Source organism: Bos indicus x Bos taurus, chromosome 26 (genome assembly GCF_003369695.1).
Source record: "Bos indicus x Bos taurus breed Angus x Brahman F1 hybrid chromosome 26, Bos_hybrid_MaternalHap_v2.0, whole genome shotgun sequence".
Classification (NCBI taxonomy): domain Eukaryota; kingdom Metazoa; phylum Chordata; class Mammalia; order Artiodactyla; family Bovidae; genus Bos; species Bos indicus x Bos taurus.
Genome location: NC_040101.1, coordinates 36,371,889 through 36,395,348, shown reverse-complemented (window position 1 = coordinate 36,395,348; position 23,460 = coordinate 36,371,889). Strand labels below are relative to the sequence as shown.

The following is a 23,460-nucleotide window of genomic DNA, read 5'->3' as shown; positions in this document are numbered from 1 at the left end:
ACCCCATGGACTGCAGCACGCCAGGCTTCCCTGTCCATCATAAACTCCCGGAGCTTACTCAAACTCATGTCCATCGAGTCAGTGATGCCATCCAACCATCTCATCCTCTGTCGTCCCCTTCTCCTCCTGCCCTCAATCTTTCCCAGCATCAGCTTTCCAATGAGTCAGTTCTTGGCATCAGGTGGCCAAAGTATTGAAGTTTCAGCTTCAGCATCAGTCCTTCCAATGAATATTCAGGACTGATTTCCTTTAGAATGGACTGGTTGGATCTCCTTGCAGTCCCAGGTACTCTCAAGAGTCTTCTCCAACACCACAGTTCAAAAGCATCAATTCTTTGGAGCTCAGCTTTCTTTATAGTCCAACTCTTACATCCATATGTGACTACTGGAAAAACCATAGCTTTGACTAGATGGACCTTTGTTGGCAAAGTAATATCTCTGATTTTTAATATGCTGTCTAGGTTTGTCGTAGCTTTCCTTCCAAGGAACAAGCATCTTGTAATTTCATGGCTGCAGTCACCATCTGCAGTGATTTTGGAGCCCCCAAAAATAAAGTCAGTCACTGTTTCCATTGTTTCCCCATCTATTTGCCATGAAATGATGGGACCAGATGCCATGATCTTAGTTTTCTGAATGTTGAGCTTTAAGCCAACTTTTTTTACTCTCAAGAGGCTCTTTAGTTCTTCACTTTCTGCCATAAGGGTGATGTCATCTGCATATCTGAGGTTATTGGTATTTCTCCCAGCAATTTTGATTCCAGCTTGTGCTTCATCCAGCCTGGCATTTCTCATGATGTACTCTGCATAGAAGTTAAATAAGCAGAGTGACAATATAAAGCCTTGATGTACCCCTTTCCCTAGTTGGAACTGGTTTATTGTTCCATGTCCAGTTCTAACTGTTGCTTCTTGACCTGCATACAGATTTCTTAGGAGGCAGGTCAGGTGTCTGGTATTCCCATTTCTTCAAGAATTTTCCACAGTTTGTTGTGATCCGCATAGTCAAAGGCTTTGGCATAGTCAGTAAAGCAGAAGTAGATTTTTTTCTGGAACTCTCTTGCTTTTTCGATAATCCAGTGGATGTTGGCAATTTGATCTCTGGTTTCTCTGCCTTTTCTAAATCCAGCTTGAACATCTGGAAATCTATGGTTCACGTATTATTGAAGCCTGGCTTGCAGAATTTTGAGCATTACTTTACTAGTGTGTGCTGCTGCTGCTAAGTCACTTCAGTCGTGTCTGACTCTGTGCGACACCATAGACAGCAGCCCACCAGGCCCCGCCATCCCTGGGATTCTCCAGGCAAGAACACTGGAGTGGGTTGCCATTTCCTTCTCCACTAGTGTGTGAGATGAGTGCAATTATGTGGTAGTTTGAACATTCTTTGGCATTGCCTTGCTTACTGATTGAAATGAAAACTGACGTTTTCCAGTCCTGTGACCACTGCTGAGTTTTCCAAATTTGCTGGCATATCGAGTGCAGCACTTTCACAGCATCATCTTTTAGGATATGAAAGAGCTCAACTGGAATTCCATCACTTCCACTAGCTTTGTTCGTAGTGATGCTTCCTAAGGCCCACTTGACTTCGCATTCCAGGATGTCTGGCTCTAGGTGAGTGATCACACCATCGTGGTTATCTGGGTCACGAACTTTTTTGTATAGTTCTTCTGTATATTCTTGCCACCTCTTCTTAATATCTTCTGCTTCTATTAGGTTCATACCATTTCTGTTCTTTATTGTGCCCATCTTTGCATGAAATGTTCCCTTGGTATCTCTAATTTTCTTGAAGAGATCTTGTAGAGATGAACCTTCATGTCATTTCTTACCCCTAAGAGTTTGCAGGGTTCAGAATCCCCAGCTAGACTTTGAGGGCCCAGTAATCTGGGCCCGCCCGTACCTTTCTGGTTCCTCTCCCATTAGTCCCCTTGTTACTCCACCCTCCATGCCATTGCTTCTGCCATTACCACCCCCTGGCTCACACGTGGACTTCTTCTCTATTTCCATCTACTCTAAACATGATTCCATATCCATATCACATAAAGTCTCATAGTCATATGTATGTACTTCACTTCCGGCTTTTAATTCTATTATGCTCTGTGCTTCATGATTTTCTTTAAAAAAGTTATTTCGTCGCGCCAGGTCTTAGTTGGGGCACAGGCATCTTTGTTGCTGCATACGGAATCCTTGTTGTGGCATGCACAATCTTTTTTAGTTGTGGTATGTGGGGTCTAGTTTCCTGACCAGGGTCGAACCTGGGCCCCCTGCATCGGGAGCCACTGGACCACCAGGAAAGCCCCACGTCCCAACTTTTCATGTTCTAGTCTTAGCTCCTTTACTGCACCACAAGTTCTTGTAAAGCTGGAACCAAGGCTTATTTATCCCCTATAGTCCCTGAAGTAGAAGTGTAACAGGATTGCTTGGGTTATGCCATGGTAACAACATTCACGTCTCAAAGGCTGAACACGAGAAAGATGTATTTCTCACTCAAGCTACATGTCCATCTCAGGTCAGCAGGGGGCTCTGTTCCATGACATCCTCACTGGGATCCATGAGGCCCCTTCAGCTGGAACTGGGAGGGAGCAGGGAGAAGCGGGGAGCTCCCGGGCCTCACTGTGGCGATTGATTGTTCCTGCCTGGAAGAGAGGTTTAAGCTCACAACCCACAGGCCAAAATTAGTCACATGGCTCTACTGGGGGTGGAGGGCAGAGAAGAATAATCTTTCCATACAACTAGCAGGGGAGGAGAATCAGAAAAAGAGGAACATGGAGTCTCTACCACAGGAGCTAGTGTATGTCTTGCTTGTAATGGGCCACCAATAGACATGTGTTGGAAGAATAACCAAATGAATGAACCTAGATGTAGTCATCAAAACATAAGAATGCTGACTGTGATAGAATATGCTTCATTTTAAATTCATTTTCATTTTTTACAAGTAGAGGAATGTAAACATACATGAGCATTTTGTTTTTCCCATACACAGATTCATACCTCTGAAGTATAAATACCTCTTTATATCTCTGAAGTATAAATCTGTGTAAGGGATATGGATATGTGTTTTCTCTGTGTGTGCATGTAAAGAGGGAAGGATGGCATCAGGGAATTGTGAGCACACACATGCTTTTGAGAGCAGTTGGAACTGCATAATCATCTCATGGAACAACCAGGGAGAAAGAGTGCCCTCAACTGTGTTAGAGGAAGATGGATGGTAGTCCCATTGGAGTGACTCAGCTGACTCAACTCCTTTCTCTTAGGAAATAAACCTCTGCATTATTCTATTTTTTAAAAAGTATATGTGTGTATATATATATGTTACAAAGTTTTTTTTTTTTGGCCTCACTGCATAGCATGCGGAATCTTAGTTCCCCAACCAGGGATTGGACCCATGCTCCCTGCATTGGGAGCCCAGAGTCTTAACCATTGGACCACTAGGGGATTCCCCTATGTTACTGTAATTATAATGAGATGCTAATAGGATATTATGAAATAAATAATATTCTTAGGAGGACCATCCTGAGACTGGACTTGGGCCTGATGGAAGGAGATGAAAGAGAGTGCTTGACAAGACCCTTTGAGGGAGCAAGTGGACTCAACCATAGGAAGTGACGCAGCTCAACAAATGCCAGTGTGGATTCTGTTCCCCGGGGAAAACCATGTTCCCATCAACAGTCTCTCAGTTCATGACCTAGACACTGCAGCCTCGGTGAATCTCTTCTTCTTTTCTATCTAATATGACCATTATCACCCCAGCAAGGTAAGCTTTAAGTCTAGAAAAATAAATGAAACCCATAGCTGTGCTGTTTTTAAAGTGGATTTAAATGTGGGTGTAACTAACCTTTAGAGTCACTGTAACTCTTAGATATATTTTCATTCAAGAGAATTCACCATATAAAGTTTGCAGGGTTATTGAAATGCTTAAAAGACCTTTGACTGAATTTGAATCAGCCTGTAGATAGCCAAGGAAACTGGTTCATGAAATGTGTAGTTCGGCTTATTAGTTGCATAATAGTGTTTAAATATTTGGGAAAATGTGCTTAATCAATGTAAAAACTTAGTAACCTGAACATTAAACAAAAGTAAGTAGTGGTGAAGTGTTTTTTCCTATGCCAAAAGGCCCTGAGGTGTGAAAGATCCTAGCAACAGACAAGACATGTATTATCCAGTAGATTTAACTGACTGTACCTTGGAGCAAAAAGGCATGAGGTCTGGTTATTACTATTGAAAACAAAATCCAAACTAATATGCTTAGCAGGAAAACCCAGTTGGCAGCTGCAGGGGTTGCCTTTCATGATCGTGTCTTTTGACAAGGATTATTGTATTAATATAAGTTGTGGCTTGATCAGGCTTAAATTGTGGGCAAATATTTTTCCATGTTCAGTTCTCTAGAATAAGCCCAAGGTCTGTTCCCATAAACCATTTCTGAGGTCAGGTTTTTAAATGAGGGGAACGGAGAGGTGAGGATTTTAGAAAAAGAGCAGGCCAAGCAAGCTGGCCGATTACAGGACTTTTAAAGAAAGGAGAGATTAACATTTGATTTTATGTTGTGTTATGCTAAACTCTTCCATCTCCCCTAAATGTTCCTTGACGTTGCCATATAAACAAACAGACATTTCTGAGGTCTAAACAGTTTCATTTCATAGAGCTACCATGGAAGAACAAGTATTGTCAATGCCTATGTAATATAATTAATGGATACCCCCATTCTCCTTATTGCCTACAGCCACCAAGGTTCAGCTATTTTTCTGGAATAGTCAGTTTGACTTGTCACTTGGCTGGCTGATCTAAGATACTCTGCAGATTCTCTGAGGACTTATGAGCTAATAATGCTTAGGGATTTCGTGTCCTGAAGAACTCTTTAATCCCATGCTTCCTGAATCCCACTTTAAGCCAGGGCCTTCTGTCACATCCCAAGAGTTACAGGCCAGTTTGAAAGCTCTGCTAAACAACCTTTCTCCTCGGCCCCTGGGGGGTTCCTGCGAGGTGCCCCTTAGGATTTTCCTGGTATCTTTGGCCAGGATGTAGCTCCTTCTTGGCACTCTGCCTCTGGTGGTATTGTGAGGGTCTCTTCCTTTCTAGACCAGAGCAGCACAGCACGCCACGCCATGGGTGAGATCAGCCAAGAGACGGTGGAGAAATACCTGGAGGCCAACCCTCAGTTCGCCAAGGAGTATTTCAACAGGAAGTTGCAGGTGGAGGTGCCGAGCGGCGGGGCACAGGCACCGGCCAGCGCCTCCTTCCCCGGCCGGACGCTGGCGGAGGAGGCGGCCCTGTACCTGGAGCTGCTGGAGGTCTTGCTGGAGGAGGCGGGCAGCGTGGAGCTGGCGGCACACAGGGCCCTGCAGAGGCTGGCGCAGCTGCTGCAGGCAGACCGCTGCAGCATGTTCCTGTGTCGGGCCCGCAACGGCACGCCGGAGGTGGCCTCCAAGCTGCTCGACGTCACCCCCACCTCCAAGTTTGAGGACAACCTGGTGGTCCCCGACAGAGAAGCTGTGTTTCCGTTGGACGTTGGGATAGTGGGGTGGGTTGCTCACACGAAGAAAACCTTTAATGTTCCAGATGTGAAAAAGGTGAGTGGTCTGATGGTGACAGTGGAGTGGAGAGGAGGTCTTGGTGGCCTCCGGGAGGAACATGGGAAAGAGGGGGGTGAGGGGGTGGGGGTGGGTCCAGGGGCCATCCTTGTGGCTGTGGTTTGGCTATAACCTGGGGAGTGGGTGGTGGAGAAGAGGAACCCCCAGGCCAAGAGTGGCTAGATTTAGCGAATAAAATGACTAGATGCCTAGTTCAATCTGAATTTCAGATAAACAGTGGATAATGTTTTAGCGTTATGTCCCCTGTAATGTGGGGCAACCTTACCTGGGCATGGGGCGGTCCACACCTGCTCCCACACACCTCTTCTGTCCTCTGGACACTGTTCTGACCAACAGGGTAAAGCAGGCCGCTCACTGGGGAGATCAGCCAACAGCCCAGATGCCAAGGCCCCTGAACTGCTCCCCACGCTTCTCACCCACAATCCTTTGAAGACTCTCAGCTCTTTGGGGTGAACTGGCCCAGGAATGATTCTCTCACCTATAGATCAAGCATGAAAAAAGAAAAATGACATGAAATTTAAAATGTTCCCATCTGGATCATAAAAAATACATGAATTTAGGTGATGATTAAGTGCAGTTGGCCATCTCAACCCCTCCTAATTCAGATCTACCAAGAATTTCCAATCCTATAAATGGGACATTTGAAACCTCCCGAAGACCAGTTGAACACTACATAAATTATTGTGTTTTAAAAAGAACGTTCTCCTTCCAACTAAAATGCTTGTTCATCTAAGGAAAATTAGAAAATACAAATGAAGAGGGAGGAAATGCGAATCACCCATAATCTCTGCACTTCAGTAGTGCCGAGGGTCCCAGCCTGGAGTTTCTCCTGCCAGCCCTTTTCCTACACATGTGTCCTGTCATTTTGCTTTGCTGTTAACAAAGGGGAGAGCTAGCAGATGACGGAACAGAACTGACTGGGGGCAGCCCCTGAAACGCTTACTGTGTAGAGGTTTACTTACGTAGAGGGCAGCTGGAGGCTGGAGGATAATCCCCTACGTGCCTCCTGAAGCTGATTACAGGAGGGGGGCTGTGCAGATCCACAGAAGGTGCAGAGGTTGTCAAACATTAGCAGCACTCAGCAAATAGCCCCAGGGGCAAGGGTTGCTGTTAGGCACTGGAGGGTCCTCGGTCTTTAGCACCCCTCCCTGCAGTGCATTCCGTCTGGTTTCAGTAGGATTCTGGGTCTGCTGCAGCTGCTTCTAGTGTATAAAGGGCCTTAAGGCAAAGTTCTTGGACCCTAGGGAGGAGGCTCTGCCTGTACATCCTGAAGTTTTCTCATGAGAATATGCTTCTTGCAAGTCTCTGACTGAGGCCATCTCCAAAATGACGAGGATAGCAAACTTAAGAAAGTGACATGCAAGACTTTTTTTCAGAAAAAAGTTTTTGTTGTTGTTTTTAAAGGAGAGATGGATAAAATGACTTCTGGTGTGTGTGTGTTTCTGTGTGTGTGTGTGTGTGTGCTCAGTCTTGTCCAACTCTTTGTGACCCCTTGGGCTGTAGCTCGCCAGGCTCCTCTGTCCATGGAATTTTCCAGGCAAGAATACTGGAGGGGGTTGCCATGTCCTCCTCCAGGGGCTGCACTGGCAGGCAGATTCTTTACCACTGCACCACCTGGCAAGCCCTAACTTCTGCTATGATCCTTTATTAATGAGCCCAGTCCCGTCGAGGACAGAATGATAGAAAGGAGCTGCTTAAGAGGTCAGGTGGCCTGGGTCTGCCTCTGTCTGTGATGGACACCCCAGAGGCAGAGCGGTGGTAAAGTTGGGGGCAGGGTCACTCAGTTCTCCCTTTTACTGAGTATGTGTGAAGACAGATGCCCTCCCGCCCTCCTGAGCTCCCTTCTGAAAAGGGACAAAGACCTCATTTGCCCTTCATTTCTACTGCTTCTGAGCATTTTTCCCCCGCTCTGAGAATGGTGCTTTTCAACTCTGGAAGCACATTAAAATCAAACTGGGAGCTCTTTTAAAAATACAGATGTGTGAGACTCTTACTAGACCAATTACATCAGGCTCTCAGAGACTGGGATGCAGCCAGGAGTATGGTTTAAAAGCTACTCCGGTGATTCTAATAGGCAGCCAATGTTGAGAACCACTGGTCTTCTGGGTGAAGAGATGCAAGAGGAGGAACTGAATTTCAAATCAACTGTAAACGATTAGTTGGAAGGGCTCCTGGACTGTTAGTTTAAGTCTTCCCTTGGGCAGACAGGAAGTTGAGTCATGGGGGCTTCGTCTCTCCCAGGGGCCAGAGTCTGATTGGTGATAAGAGGGACTGGAGAAGATGCAGCCTTCTGGCTGTGTTCCCACGCTCACCCCACCCTGCAGCCCTGCAGGCTCACCACATTTAAGTCGCTATGGTAAAATCTGCAGAGAAAGGAGTTAGAAACCACTGTTTTAAGTGACGTTTCGACCACCTCTTCACTTTTTCATTGCACTTGACGCTTGATGAAGATTCCTCTCGTTCTTGATTTCACTTGATTCTGGCAAAGACATTGTGCAGAAGGCCAGGACTGTATTTTTATTTCCATCCCGTGTATGTGAGAATCTTCTCCAGATCAGTTAGGCACAATGTGGCGGATCTAGGCTCATAATCCGGGTCTTGCAAGGCCGCCCTTTTTCTTTGCCACAGCCCTGACCACACACAACTCCTGCCTGGTTGGCAAGTGTGGGCACAGGGAGGGAAGGACTACCTGCCCACAGACGGAGAGGCAGAACTGGATACTCCCAGCCTTGGCAGCAGAGAAGCCACATGGTGTCAGGTGAGAGCTTTGGCATCAGATGACCTGGGTACAGATCCAGGCCTGAGACTGGATGACGGACTGTGTTTCTCCACAAGAGAAATAGAGGGAACCAGGTCACAAAGTGCCTGACTCCCGGGAGGTGCTCAATAAATGACAGCTATGATCATATCATATTAATGTCCAGAGAGTTTGGGGGCCAGATATAAGTGGCCAAAACCAGGTCAATGATCACTGCCTGTTTTTAAAACAGGTTAAAGGCAGGGAACTTAATAACAGGAAACTGTGACATATCCTCATCAAGTTAATCATTTCCTATTCTATTGGGAAAGCTGGTGATTAACTCTATGGGTGGTTCTCCTGGCAGCGGTTTAAAAGAAAGCCATGTGAGAATCCTAAGTTTTCAATAATTAACAGGGTGCTTATGGCTTGCACTTATAGCTTTCCATCCTTGTCTCCTGACTCCGGATCTCCAGATGTTTGATCAGAATTTAACAGTGCTAAGATTGAGGATCCAGGCAGCCCTCTGCTCTAAACATTCCCAATTGCCTTCATTGACTTATTTGAAGAAAAATCATTGAGGGGACTTCATGAATCCAAAAGATACAGGATTTACTCACAGAAACTTTACCAAGGATTGTTTGAACCAATGAAAACACAAAACCAGAAAACCTCACCTCACCTACCCTGAAATTTGATGGATGGTTTTATCCAAGATTTTCAGATATGATGATAAGCGAGTATTAAGTTTTGAAACTTGTAAGTCATTTTCTCAAAACATTCACTGAATGTAAGAACATCTTCTTGTGCTTAGAATCTAAAATAAAATAGCATCAAGTTTTGAGGCTGCAGAGTAAAATGTGTTAGCCAAGAAATGCTGCCCAGCTCCATCCCATGGTGCATGTTTTGGGCATTTTGGTTATTCCTTCTGCCCAGCATCATTGTGTAAATGAAAGTGATCACCTTCTATAATGGATAATAGGTTAGGAGGAAAATGGACAGTGAGCCAGCCTGGGCTAAAGCAGTGGATTAAAAGAACCTGTCAAAGTCTGGAGGTGTCCTGGACTGAGTGAAGATGCTGCATGAGAAAGTCACAGATACAGCAGTTAGGAAAAAACATGGCTCTTGTTGGCACAGGGCAGAGAGCTAGCCCCCAGGAACAAGCGTGCTTCTAGGCATAGGAGGCCTGCATCAGCTAAGAGCATCTCATTTCTTCAGTGATTGGAATTAGTTAGAAAAGCTAGAAGTAGAAGCCAAATGATGGGGCTTCCCTGGTAGCTCAGATGATAAAGAATCTGCCTACAATGCAGGAGAGCCAAGTTTGATCCCTGAGTCATGAAGAACCCCTGGAGAAGGGAATGGCAACCCATTCCAATATTCTTGCCTGGAGAATTCCATGGACAGAGGAACCTGGTGGGCTGCTAGTCTGTGGAGTCACAAAAAGTCGGACACAACTGAGCAACTAACTCATCACATCATCATTGGAAGCCAAATGGTAATGCAAAACCTGAAGGACCTCTCATCCAGTGAAAGTAAAAGAAATGAAAGTGAAAGTCGCTAAGTCATGTCTGACTCTTTGTGACCTCATGGACTATCCAGTCCATGGAATTCTCTAGGCCAGAAGACTGGAGCCTTTCCCTTCTCCAGGGGATCTTCCCAACCCAGGGATTGAACCCGGATCTCCCACGTTGCAGGCGGATTCTTTACCAGCTGAGCCACAAGGGAAGCCCTGTCATCCAGAGAGGCCCCCAAAGTCCCAGGTTTGGCTTCCTAGTATTTACTGAGCACCTACTATCTGTCAGACTCTTTTCTAAGTGCTCTGCCCACACTATATTATTCTCTTTTTACATCAGGTACGATAGACAGTAGATAATATCCAGTGTTCCCATTTTCAGGTTAAAAAATGAGGATGCAGAGGGTTAAGTAGCATGCCCAGGGGCTCACAGCTAGTGAATCAGGAGCTGGTTTCAGCCAAGGACATCTGACTTGGGAACCTTCTTCACAATTATGCGATGCTGCCTCCTACATAATTAGCTGGTTTCTGGGGTTCCACTTTGGAAGGGTACAGAAGAAGTCTGAGGTCAAGGGCTGCATCTGACTTCCTTAGCATCCAACATTTCTAAGGATCCTCTACGGAATCAATTCATCCACTAAAAGTATAGACTCCTGGGGAAGCCAGTTTCCACTTTAGGAGATTAGAATTCAGCAGGTCTGCCATGATGTCTGCAAATCTGCAGCAGTCTGCAGGTCTTTCGGAGCTTCAGCCCAGGTCCCCTGCTCTGAGCAGGGCTGTGATTCTGTTGCCCAAGTGGTCATTGTGCCCTGATGGCGATGCTGGCCCCAAAGTCACACACCAGTGGACTCTTCCAGTTTTACTCTGGGAAACTGAACAGAGTCCAGCTGTTTATAGAAGCACCACCCACGTGGGGAAATGAACATAATACAACTTGTGAAAGGAAGACCACATTGATTTTTGGCCACTGAATCTCAAAGTCAGGTGGAAATTTCAGTTGAAGTTTCAAATGATGAAGACTCAAAGAGGAGTTAGTCATGACCCAGAGCAAGCAGAGTCTATACATGACCACAGTTGCTCTCACTTACAGCTAATAAGATAACTGCTATCCTTGACCTTCTTCCCAAGCCCTTCCATTTGTGTGCCTCTCCAAACTCATCACTCTGCCCTCTACATGCTTAGTGAATTAGAGTTGTCCCTTGCGTCTTCTACTTGAAGCTTGTGTCTAGGATAATCCATTTCATTTTCCCCTATGAAAGAAATAAAAAATACGAATGAGAGATATTGACTTGATAGAAAATGACTTCCCTAGTGGTTCAGTGGTTAAGACTCTGCGCTTCCCCTGCAGGGGGCACAGGTTCGATCCCTGGTCTGGGAACTAAGATCCACATGCCATGCAGCGCAACCTAAATAAATAAAAATACTTTTTTTAAAAAAGAAAAAGACTTTGAAGAACTGTTAAATATCTGGTGCTGTCAAGAGGGTGGTAAGAATTTCAACATTTTGTAAAAGTAACTGGTGTAAATTAAAACTTCATGTACCTGTTGATACTGCAAAAGACATTTCCATTTGGGGAACTCCATCAATAAAAATAAAAGCAAGGGTGATTAGTGCAGTATTGTTTGCAATGGGAAAACTCTAAACAGACTAAATCAGTAGATATTGGTTGAGCAGAACTGGAGCCCTCACGCTGTGGAATAGCATGCAAGAATCTGGAAAACTAGTTCACGTCCATATGCACCAGTCTGGAGGGAAGTCCATAAGATAGTGTTAAGTGACGAATTGCATAAAATTAGGAGAGAAAATTTTATTAAAGAAAAAGAAAATGCTTTGTCCAAGTATAGAGAAAGGCATAGAAAGAGACACACTAAGCATTGTAATACAGATTTCTTCAAGTAGGTGAGATTAGGAGGGGTTTGGGGGCAGTTAATAATTTTTTCCTTATGATGGTTGGGAGGTTTCAAGGGCAAATATTACTTTTGCGATTAAAAAGAAGAGCCCTGTGGAATCCCAGCTGTGTTCTCCTTAGAGCACGCACATCCTCCCTGTTACAATCCTGCATCCTTGCCTCCCTTCCCCTTAGAACCTGGCTTTCCATTTGGTCACAACATCACCTCTTTCATCCTGGCCCAACCCTAGCCTAACCCGGAGAGGCCACAGCTCAGGTGGGAAAGCTCATTTGGAAATGGGCCATTTCATTCTATGCTTTATTCATTCTGTCTGCTTGTGGATGGTGGGGTGGGTGGGGATGTTGGCTTGGGACCATTGTCCTGCGACCTACAGAGGATGGTCTGTTGCCATTCCTAGATCTACACTTCATGGTTTCGTGCTGCTTTGTCAAATGTCAAATGTGGGAATGTATCTTTCAGAACAGCCATTTTTCTGACTTCATGGACAAACAAACCGGGTATGTCACCAGGAACCTGCTGGCAACCCCCATCGTGATGGGCAAGGAGGTTCTTGCTGTGTTTATGGCAGTTAACAAAGTAGACGCATCCGAATTTTCCAAACAGGATGAAGAGGTAATGCTAACCCTGGGCATCCCTTCAGACGCTCAGTAAATTTATTTGTTGTGTAACTGAAAGATGTCACACCTAATTTGTTTTTCTCCGCCATCCGTAGGTCTTTTCCAAATACCTCAGCTTTGTTTCTATCATCCTAAAGCTTCACCACACCAACTACCTGTACAATATTGAATCCCGAAGAAGTCAGGTAAAGAGAAGGTGACAGTGACTACTTCAGCTGACCTGTTTGACAAAGAGATCCCCCAGAGGCAACAAGCGCAGATCCTCCCCAACCACGCCCTGTGGATCAGATCCCCAAACTTCCGTTCCCAGTGTCCTCTTGTGGTCCCCTCCCCGTCACCTTCCTGCCCCTCTATCTGTAGGCACAACTGCTCGCTTTCTTCAGTCTATGTCCTGGGCAGTTGTGGTTTCTTCCTCTTTGAGGTGGCGATGATAATTACAGTACTTACCCCACGTGGTTGCTGTGACTATTAAATGGTCACTAGATGAATTAGTTCACATAAAGCTCTCAGCAGAGCTGTGTATTCCTGGTACATAGTAAAGATGCTACATTGAGAAGCAAATCACTCCTCTGTTGCCTCCTTAAGCCAGAGGGATAAAGAACAGCATTGGTAGCCAGGATACCTGAGTTGAACTACTCTGTGGACCTTGGTTTCTTCATCAGTACAATGGTGGGAGGGTGGTTGAGATAGAGGACTTCCAAGGCCCTGGCCCATGCTAACTGTCCAGGGCAGGTAACCTTCGACTAGCTCAGGACACATGGAAGGAGGCAGGTGGCTTTCTTCCCACAAGGGCCAGCAGTAGCCAGTGGGCCCCAAAACTGGACCCTCTGCCCAGGAACTGTCTCTGCATTTGTGTTAGATTACTTGCCCTTTGGAGCCAAAACATTTTGGACATGGGGATCAGTCATGGCTTTCATAAACACACGGCTTTGCAAAAGGTCTGCTCATCATCCCACCCTGAGACTCTCGGTAGTTTGTTGGACACGTACATATGCAAAAATGGAATTGCATTGTTTGCTCATATGTGTTCCTTTTATTTGATGCATCTCCTGTTTTCTTCTGACTAATGCTCCTCTTCATACTGTATTTCGTTTTGATTGTTTTCTTTGTAATACCTACTTTCAGATTCTTATGTGGTCAGCCAACAAAGTATTTGAAGAGCTCACAGATGTTGAGCGACAGTTTCACAAAGCACTCTACACTGTCAGGACATACCTGAACTGCGAACGATACTCCATTGGGCTGCTGGACATGACCAAGGAGAAGGTCACTGTTCCATATGTTTTGTCTCCCCTACCACCGGCTATAAAATGCACATCACATGAGATGCAACCCATTAAAAAATGGGTATACTATGTGAACTACCGGTATAGATCTTAAAAATCAGTGCCAAGAAAGTATGATACTTTCATCTTTTATATAAAGTCAACTTAAAAATCATCAATTACATTTTACATGGAAAAGAAGAAGGGAAAGTGTACTTTTTGGAGTAAAAAAGTATCTAGACTTGGCTTTTCCACTTCCTAGCTCTATGTGTCTTCAACAAGTCTTTTTTTCTTTTTTAAAAATTAATTAGTAGACCATATTCTTTTAGAGTATTTTTAGGTTTACAGAAAAAAATGAGCAGGAAGTTCAGAGAATTTCCATACATATTCTTTTCCTTCCTCTTGCCCTCCCTCCTTCTAACTATGTGTTAGGGTAGGTGCTCTGTATTATTCATTTAATCCACATAGTGACTCTGTAATACGCATTTTGTTATTGTCTCCGTCTTACAGATTTAAAAGATTGACTTGTTTACAGTCACAAGTTCATAAACAGCATTACTGAAAAAGAGCTTTAAAATTCCAGAATTATAAATTAACATAAAATATGCAAACCAATGGCACTCAGATATGGTAGGTAACAGGACAGTTTGCTTAATAGTGTTTCAATATATTTGCCTTCAGGAATTCTATGATGAGTGGCCAGTCAAGCTTGGAGAAGTCGAGCCTTACAAAGGTCCAAAGACACCAGATGGCAGAGTGAGTGCAGACATCTTTCTTGATGATATCTGTGCCTGGTTTTAGCGGCTGTGTGTAGAGGAAAGAGCGCTGGCCCAAGAAGGACTGGGCTCTAGTCCTGGGACTTCCCGGAGGACCTTGGAGAAGCAGAAAGCACTGGACAAGGAGTTTGAGGTTCAAGTTTCAGCTCTGCCCCAACCAGCTGGGTTGCCCTTGCCCTCGCTCGTTTAACTTCTCAGTTGTCTTTTCTGTGACGCTAGGGTTTGGTGGATCAGTGCTTCTCCACAAGGAGGGAGCATTAGAGCCTCCTGCATAGTTTTTAAAACACATTGTGCCCAGGCCTTTCTTCTGACATGCTGGACTGGGATCTGCAGACAAAGGTTGGCTTAGATTTACTTTCCCCCTTGATTGCAAGTTTCATAGGAAGCTTGTTCCACTACCATATCCCCAGCATATGGGAAAGGGAAGGCAGGGGACGGAATGTGTAGGTTCTTCATCTGCCCAAAGAAGCAGAGAGACTAGTTCTCAAGTCCCTTCCTGCTTTGACAACGTATTCACCATATCCTGCTTCTTAGGCACCCATTCAGAGTGCTGGAAGCGTTAAGTGCACTGTACAGCTTGGAAGGGAAAACATTGACGGAGGTTGAGAAATCCCATGATTTGTTCTATGGAAGTATTAGTCCGATATGTCTGGACAATAGAAATCAAAAGAAAACCGAAGATTCTCTAGAAGTTGTTAGGGTGTATTCAACTTTCTAAAATTAGTTCAGCAGTTTTGTTCATATGATAAGTGGCCAATGATATTTCTAGTTTTATTGTAAGCTTGTAATTAGGACATGAGTAGCTTGGTAATTTATGTTATGTGAAGAAATGTGGTTGGGAAATAAAATATTTAAATTAAAAAAAAGTTCATTAAGGAAAAATGTTTTCTCTGGGAGGTAAGATTTTTCTCATATTTTCTCTCTTTCCTCTTAGGAAGTCATCTTTTATAAAATCATCGATTACATTTTACATGGAAAAGAAGAGATCAAAGTCATTCCGTGAGTATTGCCATGAAGCAGCTGCAGGAGTTGCTTTTTTATGTTTGTATTCAGTGCATTTCTTTGCACAGCAATGATTTTTTTTTTCTTCTCATCTTCCTCAAGGACACCTCCCACGGACCACTGGACTCTCGTTAGTGGGTTGCCAACATACGTTGCTGAAAATGGATTTGTAAGTTATCAAACAAATTTGAACCTTAAGTAATATTGGATGAAACTCTCATTAGCTAAGAGATAGGAACAATTGCCGGAGAAGGCAATGGCAACCCACTCCAGTACTCTTGCCTGGAAAATCCCATGGACGGAGGAGCCTGGTAGGCTGCAGTCCATGGGGTCGCAAAGAGTCGGACACGACTGAGCGACTTCACTTTTACTTTTCACTTTCATGCATTGGAGAAGGAAATGGCAACCCACTCCAGTGTTCTTGCCTGGAGAATCCCAGGGACGGCGGAGCCTGGTGGGCTGCCGTCTATGGGGTCGCACAGAGTCAGACACGACTGAAGCGACTTAGCAGCAGCAGCGGGAACAGTTGTGAAGGCAAGAACGCCCCAGGTAAGGGTAAGATGGCCACTTTGGCACAGGACACAGGAAAGAAGAATCTTGGTAGTCGGAATGTATGTGAACTAGAAACTCCTCGACTCCGCAAGAAAAGATTTAGTCAACACAAGAAAGACAGATCCATCTCCCAGCCTCTTATTCTGCAGCCACACAAAGTTCAGACATCCTGGTAGCTCACGACTATGATTCATGCTGGGTTTAATTTGACCTTAAATATAGTTCCCCTTGGTCACGACTTTTGAAACTCAGAAAATTACTGACAAAAGAAAAAATATATAAGAAGAGGACTTTGCCATTGATTGCAATGCAAAATGCATTGAGTTGATAGTGGAGGTGAAGATTTTTGCCCTGGTCTCTCATGTGGGGCGGGGGGTGTGGTGGGAGGGAAGCGTAGGCCAGGTCTGGCTGAGAGAGGTCAGGGGTGGGAAGACAACAAACATGAGGTCTCTGTGGGTCGCATAGGCCTCAGGGTCAGGGGCCCAGTAGCTTCCCACTTGGCCCTGACCATGCTCTCCTTCCTTTTCATGGCTGACTTCTCTCCCTAGTTGGGCTTCACCATCTGTGTCATTTTTTTGGCATCAAGATACCTCCCTGCAAGAATGTTCCCTGTTTTTTACATTTCTTTATGTTGGCATCTTTCCTTTCCCCCTTCAAACTCAAGTTTCCAAAAAAATATTTTTATAGCATGTATTTGCATGGTTGTTTTTTCTTTAGTGTTGTCATTGTGTTCATGCATCTTCATTATTTAGTAAATGAGCATGTGAATTACAATGACTTAGGGGTCACAGGGGAAGTGAAACAAAATTTAGGTTGTTTAATGTTTTTTCTTTTACTGTGACAAATTTGCCTCTGCTTAGTGTGAATATTTCTGGATTCAGAATGGTGACAGGGTAAGGAAAATTCTATTGTGACTGCAAGGTAATCTTTCTATGTAGTGATGCTTTACCCTAGGGTTTCAGGGAGGATGCTTAATTCTGGGCTTGTCGGTTACAGGCCAAAGTGGCCTCACCAAGTGACATGATCTCTTAGTGCAGAGACATGTTGAAGGGGAAGAAAAGAAAAAGGAGAGACAATTTTATGTCTTTTAAGAGTAAACAGCAATATATACTAAGAAATATTATGAAATAATTGAAAAAAGTTTTTTTTTTTTTTTTTTGACGAACCACACGGCTTGCCTGGATCTTAGTTCCTGATCAGAAACTGAACCTGATCCCCGACAGTGAAAGTGTGGAGTCCTAACCACTGGACAACCAGGGAATTCCTATTTTTTTTTATATATAACTGAACTATTTTTAAATGTCATTCCTGACATGGTGGTACTGACCAAAGTATTCCAATTCATTCCTAACTGAATCCACAGATACCACAATTTTTCAGCCTCACTGAAATAGCCAAGTAGCTTGGCCCTTGGCTTCTGTCCTTTGGTTTCCTGGCAGCCCATCTATCAAGCTCCATTTGGGGTTTTTATCCAGTTTGATATTCCCAAAGTTGCCACAGGTGGTATAAAGGAATTTATGCACCACTTAAAATTTTTTTTATTGGAGTATAGTTGATTTACAATGTATTTGTTAGCCTCTGCCAGACAGCAAAGTGAATCAGCTATACTTGTACATGCGTCCATTCTTTTTTGGATTCTTTTCCCATATAGGTCATTACAGAGTATTTGAGTAGAGCTCCCTGTGCTATACAGAGGGTCCCTGGTGCCTATTTTATATATGTGTGCTCAGGTGCTCTGTCATGTCTGACTGCCATCCAACAGACTGTAGCCTGCCAGGCTCCTCTGTCCATGGAATTTTCCAGGCAAGAATACTAGGGTGGGTTGCCATCCCTCTTTCAGGGGATCTTCCCAACCCAGGGATGGAACCCACATCTCTTGCAAATCCTGCATTAGCCGGCAGGTTCTTTACCACGGTGCCACCCGGGAAGCCCTATTTTATACATAGTAGAGTGTACATGTTAATCCCAACCTCCCAATTTATCTCCACCCCATAACCATAAATTTGTTTTTTACATCTGTGACTCTATTTCTATTTTGTAAATAAGTTCATTTGTACTGTTTAGATTCCACATATCAGCAATATCATGTGATACTTGTCTTTTTCTGTCTTATTTCACTTTTATAATTTCCTGGTCCATCCGTGTTGCTGCAAGTGGCATTTTTATTTTGCCCCACTTTTTAAGCACTTCTTCTCTCCTAGATGTTTCCCAGGTAAAGATTTTATTGTCCAAAAATCAATTTGGAGAAAACTAATGCACCAAAGTTTAATCCTACACAAGCTTTTGACACCTAAGTCATGAGCACTCTTTCAGGAGTGCAAAATTATATCAGTTAAGCACTTAACTTGTAGCTTGCAAAGATGGAAACTTCCAAGTTACAGATGCTCTGACTTTGATGAGGATATTTAACCACAAGCCTGATAGTTATCCAAAGAATCCTCTTTGTTGGAAGAAAAAAGTTTATAATAATAAGTTTGTCATCCCTTATGACTTCAATAAAAGGAGGAAAAATTAGAACATGAGAGAAACGATCTTCCCAAATACAGAACTTCAGAGACTCATGAGAAATCCAAAGTATTAACTCCCAGAATGTTCATCAAGTAGCTAGAAATAGTGATGAGAGAAAACAAGGATGGGAAAATTAGTCTCAGTTTTTTCTAGTTGTTTTAACTGAAAGAATAAACCTAAAGCTAATTAGATGGAATTAATTTAATTCCTTCCCATTAAAATTGCAGTATTTTTAGGGTAAAATCATTGAGATTAAAAAGCAGATCAATTGAAAATTTGGGAGAAATAATAAACAAATGGGGGAGAAGGCAATTGCACCCCACTCCAGTACTCTTGCCTGGAAAATCTCATGGACAGAGGAGCCTGGTAGGCTGCAGTCCATGGAGTCACACAGAGTCGGACATGACTGAGCGACTTCACTTTCACTTTTCACTTTCATGCATTGGAGAAGGAAATGGCAACCCATTCCAGTGTTCTTGCCTGGAGAATCCCATGGACGGAGAAGCCTGGTAGGCTGCAGTCCATGGGGTCGCACAGAGTCGGACACAACTGAAGCGACTTAGCAGCAGCAGCAGCAGCGCAACAAAAGCCAACTCATTGAATGATTCATTTGCCAAGTCATCAATTTGCCATGTAACCAATTTGCCAGAATCAATTCCAAAAGCTGTGGAGGATTTTCTTCCCCCAGGTTTTGTTTCTATCACAGATTCACTGCATTTGCTTTACTGTTGCCTTTCACCTCTCAGCTCCTGCCCTCAGCCCCACCCCTGACGTTATCCTTTCTGCTGGCAGCCCAAGACTGATGGCAAACTCGTGTAAATCTAGTGTAAGGCTGCTGCTGTTGCTGCTAAGTCGCTTCAGTTGCGTCTGACTCTGTGCGACCCCATAGACGGCAGCCCACCAGGCTCCCCCATCCCTGGGATTCTCCAGGCACGAATACTGGAGTGGGTTGCCATTTCCTTCTCCAATGCATGAAAGTGAAAAGTGAAAGGGAAGTCGCTCAGTCGTGTCCGACTCTTAGCGACCCCATGGACTGCAGCTTACCAGGCTCCTCCGCCCATGGGATTTTCCAGGCAAAGTACTGGAGTGGGGTGCCATCGCCTTCTCCGCTAGTGTAAGGCATTTCTCATCAAATCACTCATTAGACAAGTTAGCATTCCCAAAATGATTTTCAGAGAACTGACCTTGAGCCATTTTGGGAGACTCCAGAATTTGGGTGAACATACATCCCAGTTTGTATGGGACAACCTCCCTTTACAGTGCTGTCCTTGTGAGTTTTTAAGTCTTTCCTTTCACTCCCAGATGTGTCACCCTCTGCTATATATTTCAAAAGGCAGGATCTGTTAAAAACATAACTTCTGTGTATAGAACAGGATTTCTCAAACTTGTGGACTCTGCTAACATTGTGGGCTAGTTCTTTGCAGTGAGGAGCTGTCCTTTACACTGTAGGGGTTTTAGCAGCCTCCCTGCCCATTAGATGCTAGTAGCACCACCCTGCCTGTGAGAATCCAAACGTCTCAGAAGTTGCTAAATGTCCTCAGGAGGATAATATACCCCTGACTGAGAAGCACTGGTCTAGAGGATGATATCAAACATTTCAGCAGACCCAGCCAGAGCAGCGCCATTCCTGGGGGCCACTTGTGGGTGATATGATGGTGGGTTCTAGTAAAGAGAGCAAACGGCCATGACTCAGGATCCCTGGGTGCCATGACTCAGTCCGGCTTTGGGCAAATCCCATGGCAAATCCTTGACCTTGGGCAAATCCCTTGATGTGTCTGGGTTTTAACATCATCATCTGTAATAAGAGGTTGTTGACTTATTTAAGAAATGAAACACTAAAAAATCTTTAATAATAATAAAAATGATCTGGAGTTTTAATTGTAATTATGATGTTCCTCCAAATTGCTTGAAACTTTTCCATTTAGCTTTTCAAACTTTTCCCTTGATTTTTTTTTCACAACCCCTTGTAATAAAGGCAGGCTTTTGGATGAACTATCCCTTCAGTTGGACCTCGCTGCATTTAGGGAACACGTGCCCACAGAGTTCTCATTAGTAAATCCCAGCTCTGAATGAGAAACATTAGACTTCAGTTGAGTGACTTTTTAGAGTTAAAAACATTAGAAAATGAAAAGTAGTTTCTAGAATTACATTTGTAGAATTGAAGCAAGAAATGCAGGATCAAACCAAGCTAGAATCAAAATGATCTGTAAACTTGAGAGAGAAATGGGGAGGGTAGAGACGATTTTTGAATATTTGAATACTGAGTTAAAAAAAAAAGCTTGGCCTCAAGGACCTTGATCCATCTATAGATATTCTCTAAAGGCCAAAAAGCCTGGACCAAAATCGATACTGCTGACGGTCAGGTCAGAAAAGAGAATTAAGCTGCTTTTTTCTCTTTGACACCCATGTGAAGGATGCTCAGCCAATCAATTCATGTTTTTTTATTCAGATTCAATCATAAAATTAATGGATAGCACAAGTGATTCCTTAAATTCTTAGGCTGAAATGCTAACAAAAACTTTGAAAGCTGGTCACATTTGCTTCGTAAGAGTCGTCGGGTAAAGAATCCTCCCGCAATGCAGGAGACACAGGAGATGAAGGTTCAGTCCCTGGGTCAGGAAGATTCCCTGGAGAAGGAAATGACACTAGTATTCTTGCCTGGAAAATTCTATGGACAGAAGAGGTTGGAGGGCTACAGTCCATGGAGTTGCACAGTTGGACATGACCAAGTGACTAAGCACAGCACATTTGCTTTCTAAGAGTAAAGGGGAAAAAAATAGTTGATGTGGCTCAGCCACTCCCAAACAGCACTTCTGTTGGGTGGAGGGGCCGGCAGAGTTAGTACCACAGAGGGAGAAGCTGGCTCCTACCTTCCATTTTCAGGAGTTTGGTGAGCAACTTGTTAATCCCAGGTCAGTTTGAAATCCCCCATGGTGGGTGTATTTACACCATGGAAATTGGCGAATGATGCCAATTAGGGCTCCCCACTCCCAACACCAGGAGAGGTGATTCCAACAGCGCCCTCACTGGAGAGCTCAGTTCTCCTCTTATCCCATGAATTTAAAAAAATCACTTAATGTCTTTGGGCTTCTGTTTCCCACCTGTGGAAAGAAAAGCTTAAACAATTATTAAACTGCCTTCTAACTTTAAACTGCTATGATTTAAAGTATCTAATTTTGGTGAGAAGAAAGATGCTGTCTTTTATTAAGACCCATTTGTGGATTTGACCTGATAGAAGGATAATTCAAAATGAACAAAAATGGAATGACTCCTTGTCCTTATGGATGTGACCAATCGTCTCTGAATTTAGTACTTAAAGCCATGTCTCATAGTGAATATTTACTCTGGTGTACCTAAAAGGCTGTCTGGTTTTTTCCTCCAGCCCTTAACCACCTTCTTCCAACCTGGATCCCACATCAGAAAAGAAAAAAAAAAAAGGAAAGAAAATAGAGTCTTCCCAGAATTGCTGCCACACCTGCCAGGCCTTTCTGCTTTAGCTTCCTCCTCTTCTTGGTCTGAGCAGCTAGCTGCTTTGAATTTGGAAGTAGATTCCTTAGAGGCAGGAAGAGTAGGGAGGAGCAAAGATGGGGCTAAACGTCATCCAATGTCTTACTTAGCAGAAGAAAAGCCAACAGTTACCCACCCAGGTCCTCTGGCTCTTTAATCAATCGCAATTGGTCAGAGGCCAGAGGAGGACTTCAGGCAAGGCTTTATTGGCACTCCAGTTGCGGGCAGGAGGGAGCAAAAACAAGAAACAGGTTGCTCCCTGGGTGGGGCGAGCTGGTGCCTTAATTGCGGTGAGGTTAGGGGCGGGTTGGTGGGTTGGGCCAGAGGGTCCGCCCACCCCCTTGGCGGTGCTGTGTGCCGAGGTCAGTGCTTTTGCTCCCCACACCTCAGAAATGGCCATTGGCTTGTGACGTTTTTTGTATCTTACTGTTTACATTTTGCCCCAACTGGGAGTGCATGCAGTTATTTTTAGTCCCTTAGAGTTTCTCTGTATTCTGTTGCTGGAGGAGACGTTTTCTCAGACGTAAGCACTCTGGTTAAGGGCTGGTGCCCATCTGTCTCAACTTCAGTGTGTTGTTAGCTCAGTTGGTCTCGCCAGGCCCAGAGTGAATAATGACGTTGCGAGCGCTGGAGGCCTAGGGAGGAATCCATTGCTCCCACGTCCTTTCTCCTTCTGGTCTGTGTCTAATGGCTCTGTTTGCTTTCCAGATCTGCAACATGCTGAACGCCCCGGCGGATGAATACTTCACGTTTCAGGTAACTGCCCTTTGCCACCACCCCCACCCCCGCCAGTGCAGGGAGCAGGGGCGGCACTGCCCCCCACTCCCACCCCCAGAGTCCTCCGGGTGCTCAGGGGTGACCAGGAAGCACGCACAGGGCTTATGTCCTGCTCACCCTGGCTGGCCACCACGTAGCAGGTTCTTCAGGCAAAAAAGAAGGGGGAGAAGAGAAAGGAGGGTGAGACAAGGAGGTAGGGTGTTTGTCACTCTGGCATTGGCGGGTGGGGTGGGTTAGGGGGCCAAAGGGGTGGCAGGAGGGACTGTCACTTCTCCGTTCTCTCCCATCCCTGGTCGTCTAGTGGTCTGGGACAGCACAGGTGCTCAGTAAATGGTCTCCGCCTGAGTGATTGGCTGAAAACATCATACGACCTGGATTCAGCCCTCTACAGGTTTCTCACACCCTTTCTGGCGGCTTATCACCACCGTTAGGAGGAAAAGAAGCTTCCTGTTGGGTTCTTGGGGGCTCCCCATGCTGTCAGACTTTTGGTTTTAATTTTTCCGCCTCCAACATCCAGAGATGCCCATCCCTACCTGTCCCCTCTCTCACCCCCTCCCCACCTGACCACTGGGACAACCTGGCTTTTGGCCCCACAGCCTCTCCTTTTCTTTTAGCCCCTGCTGTTCTGTGTCCTGTTTTAACAAGCGTGTCCGGTTGGAGACCTGTCTAGTTGGGAATAGAGACAGCCTTCCCAGTGGGGATCACTAGCGGCTGTCTTC

At 44.6% G+C, this 23,460-nt stretch overlaps 1 protein-coding gene and 1 long non-coding RNA gene across 3 annotated transcripts in view; one reads left to right on the top strand and one right to left on the bottom strand.

Moving 5' to 3' along the window:
• The window catches only part of PDE6C (phosphodiesterase 6C), a 60,873-nt gene that overhangs the window by 3,221 nt on the left and 34,192 nt on the right, over window positions 1-23,460 (top strand). The window contains exons 2-10 of one of the 2 annotated variants that reach the window (XM_027529270.1): window positions 3,493-3,743; window positions 5,066-5,556; window positions 12,197-12,349; window positions 12,450-12,539; window positions 13,480-13,620; window positions 14,301-14,375; window positions 15,330-15,394; window positions 15,500-15,566; window positions 22,673-22,720. In XM_027529270.1, the coding sequence (XP_027385071.1) occupies window positions 5,092-5,556; window positions 12,197-12,349; window positions 12,450-12,539; window positions 13,480-13,620; window positions 14,301-14,375; window positions 15,330-15,394; window positions 15,500-15,566; window positions 22,673-22,720 (1,104 nt within the window). In that variant the 5' untranslated portion in view covers window positions 3,493-3,743; window positions 5,066-5,091. Of the gene's footprint in view, window positions 1-3,492; window positions 3,744-4,765; window positions 5,557-12,196; window positions 12,350-12,449; window positions 12,540-13,479; window positions 13,621-14,300; window positions 14,376-15,329; window positions 15,395-15,499; window positions 15,567-22,672; window positions 22,721-23,460 lie in introns of those variants that run through there. The other variant, XM_027529269.1, reaches the window with a different exon arrangement.
• On the bottom strand, window positions 5,442-7,053 carry LOC113884607. Its single transcript, XR_003508929.1, has 3 exons — window positions 6,540-7,053; window positions 5,843-6,055; window positions 5,442-5,531 (listed from the first exon to the last, which is right to left on the bottom strand). It is a non-coding gene; the product is annotated as an uncharacterized LOC113884607 (long non-coding RNA).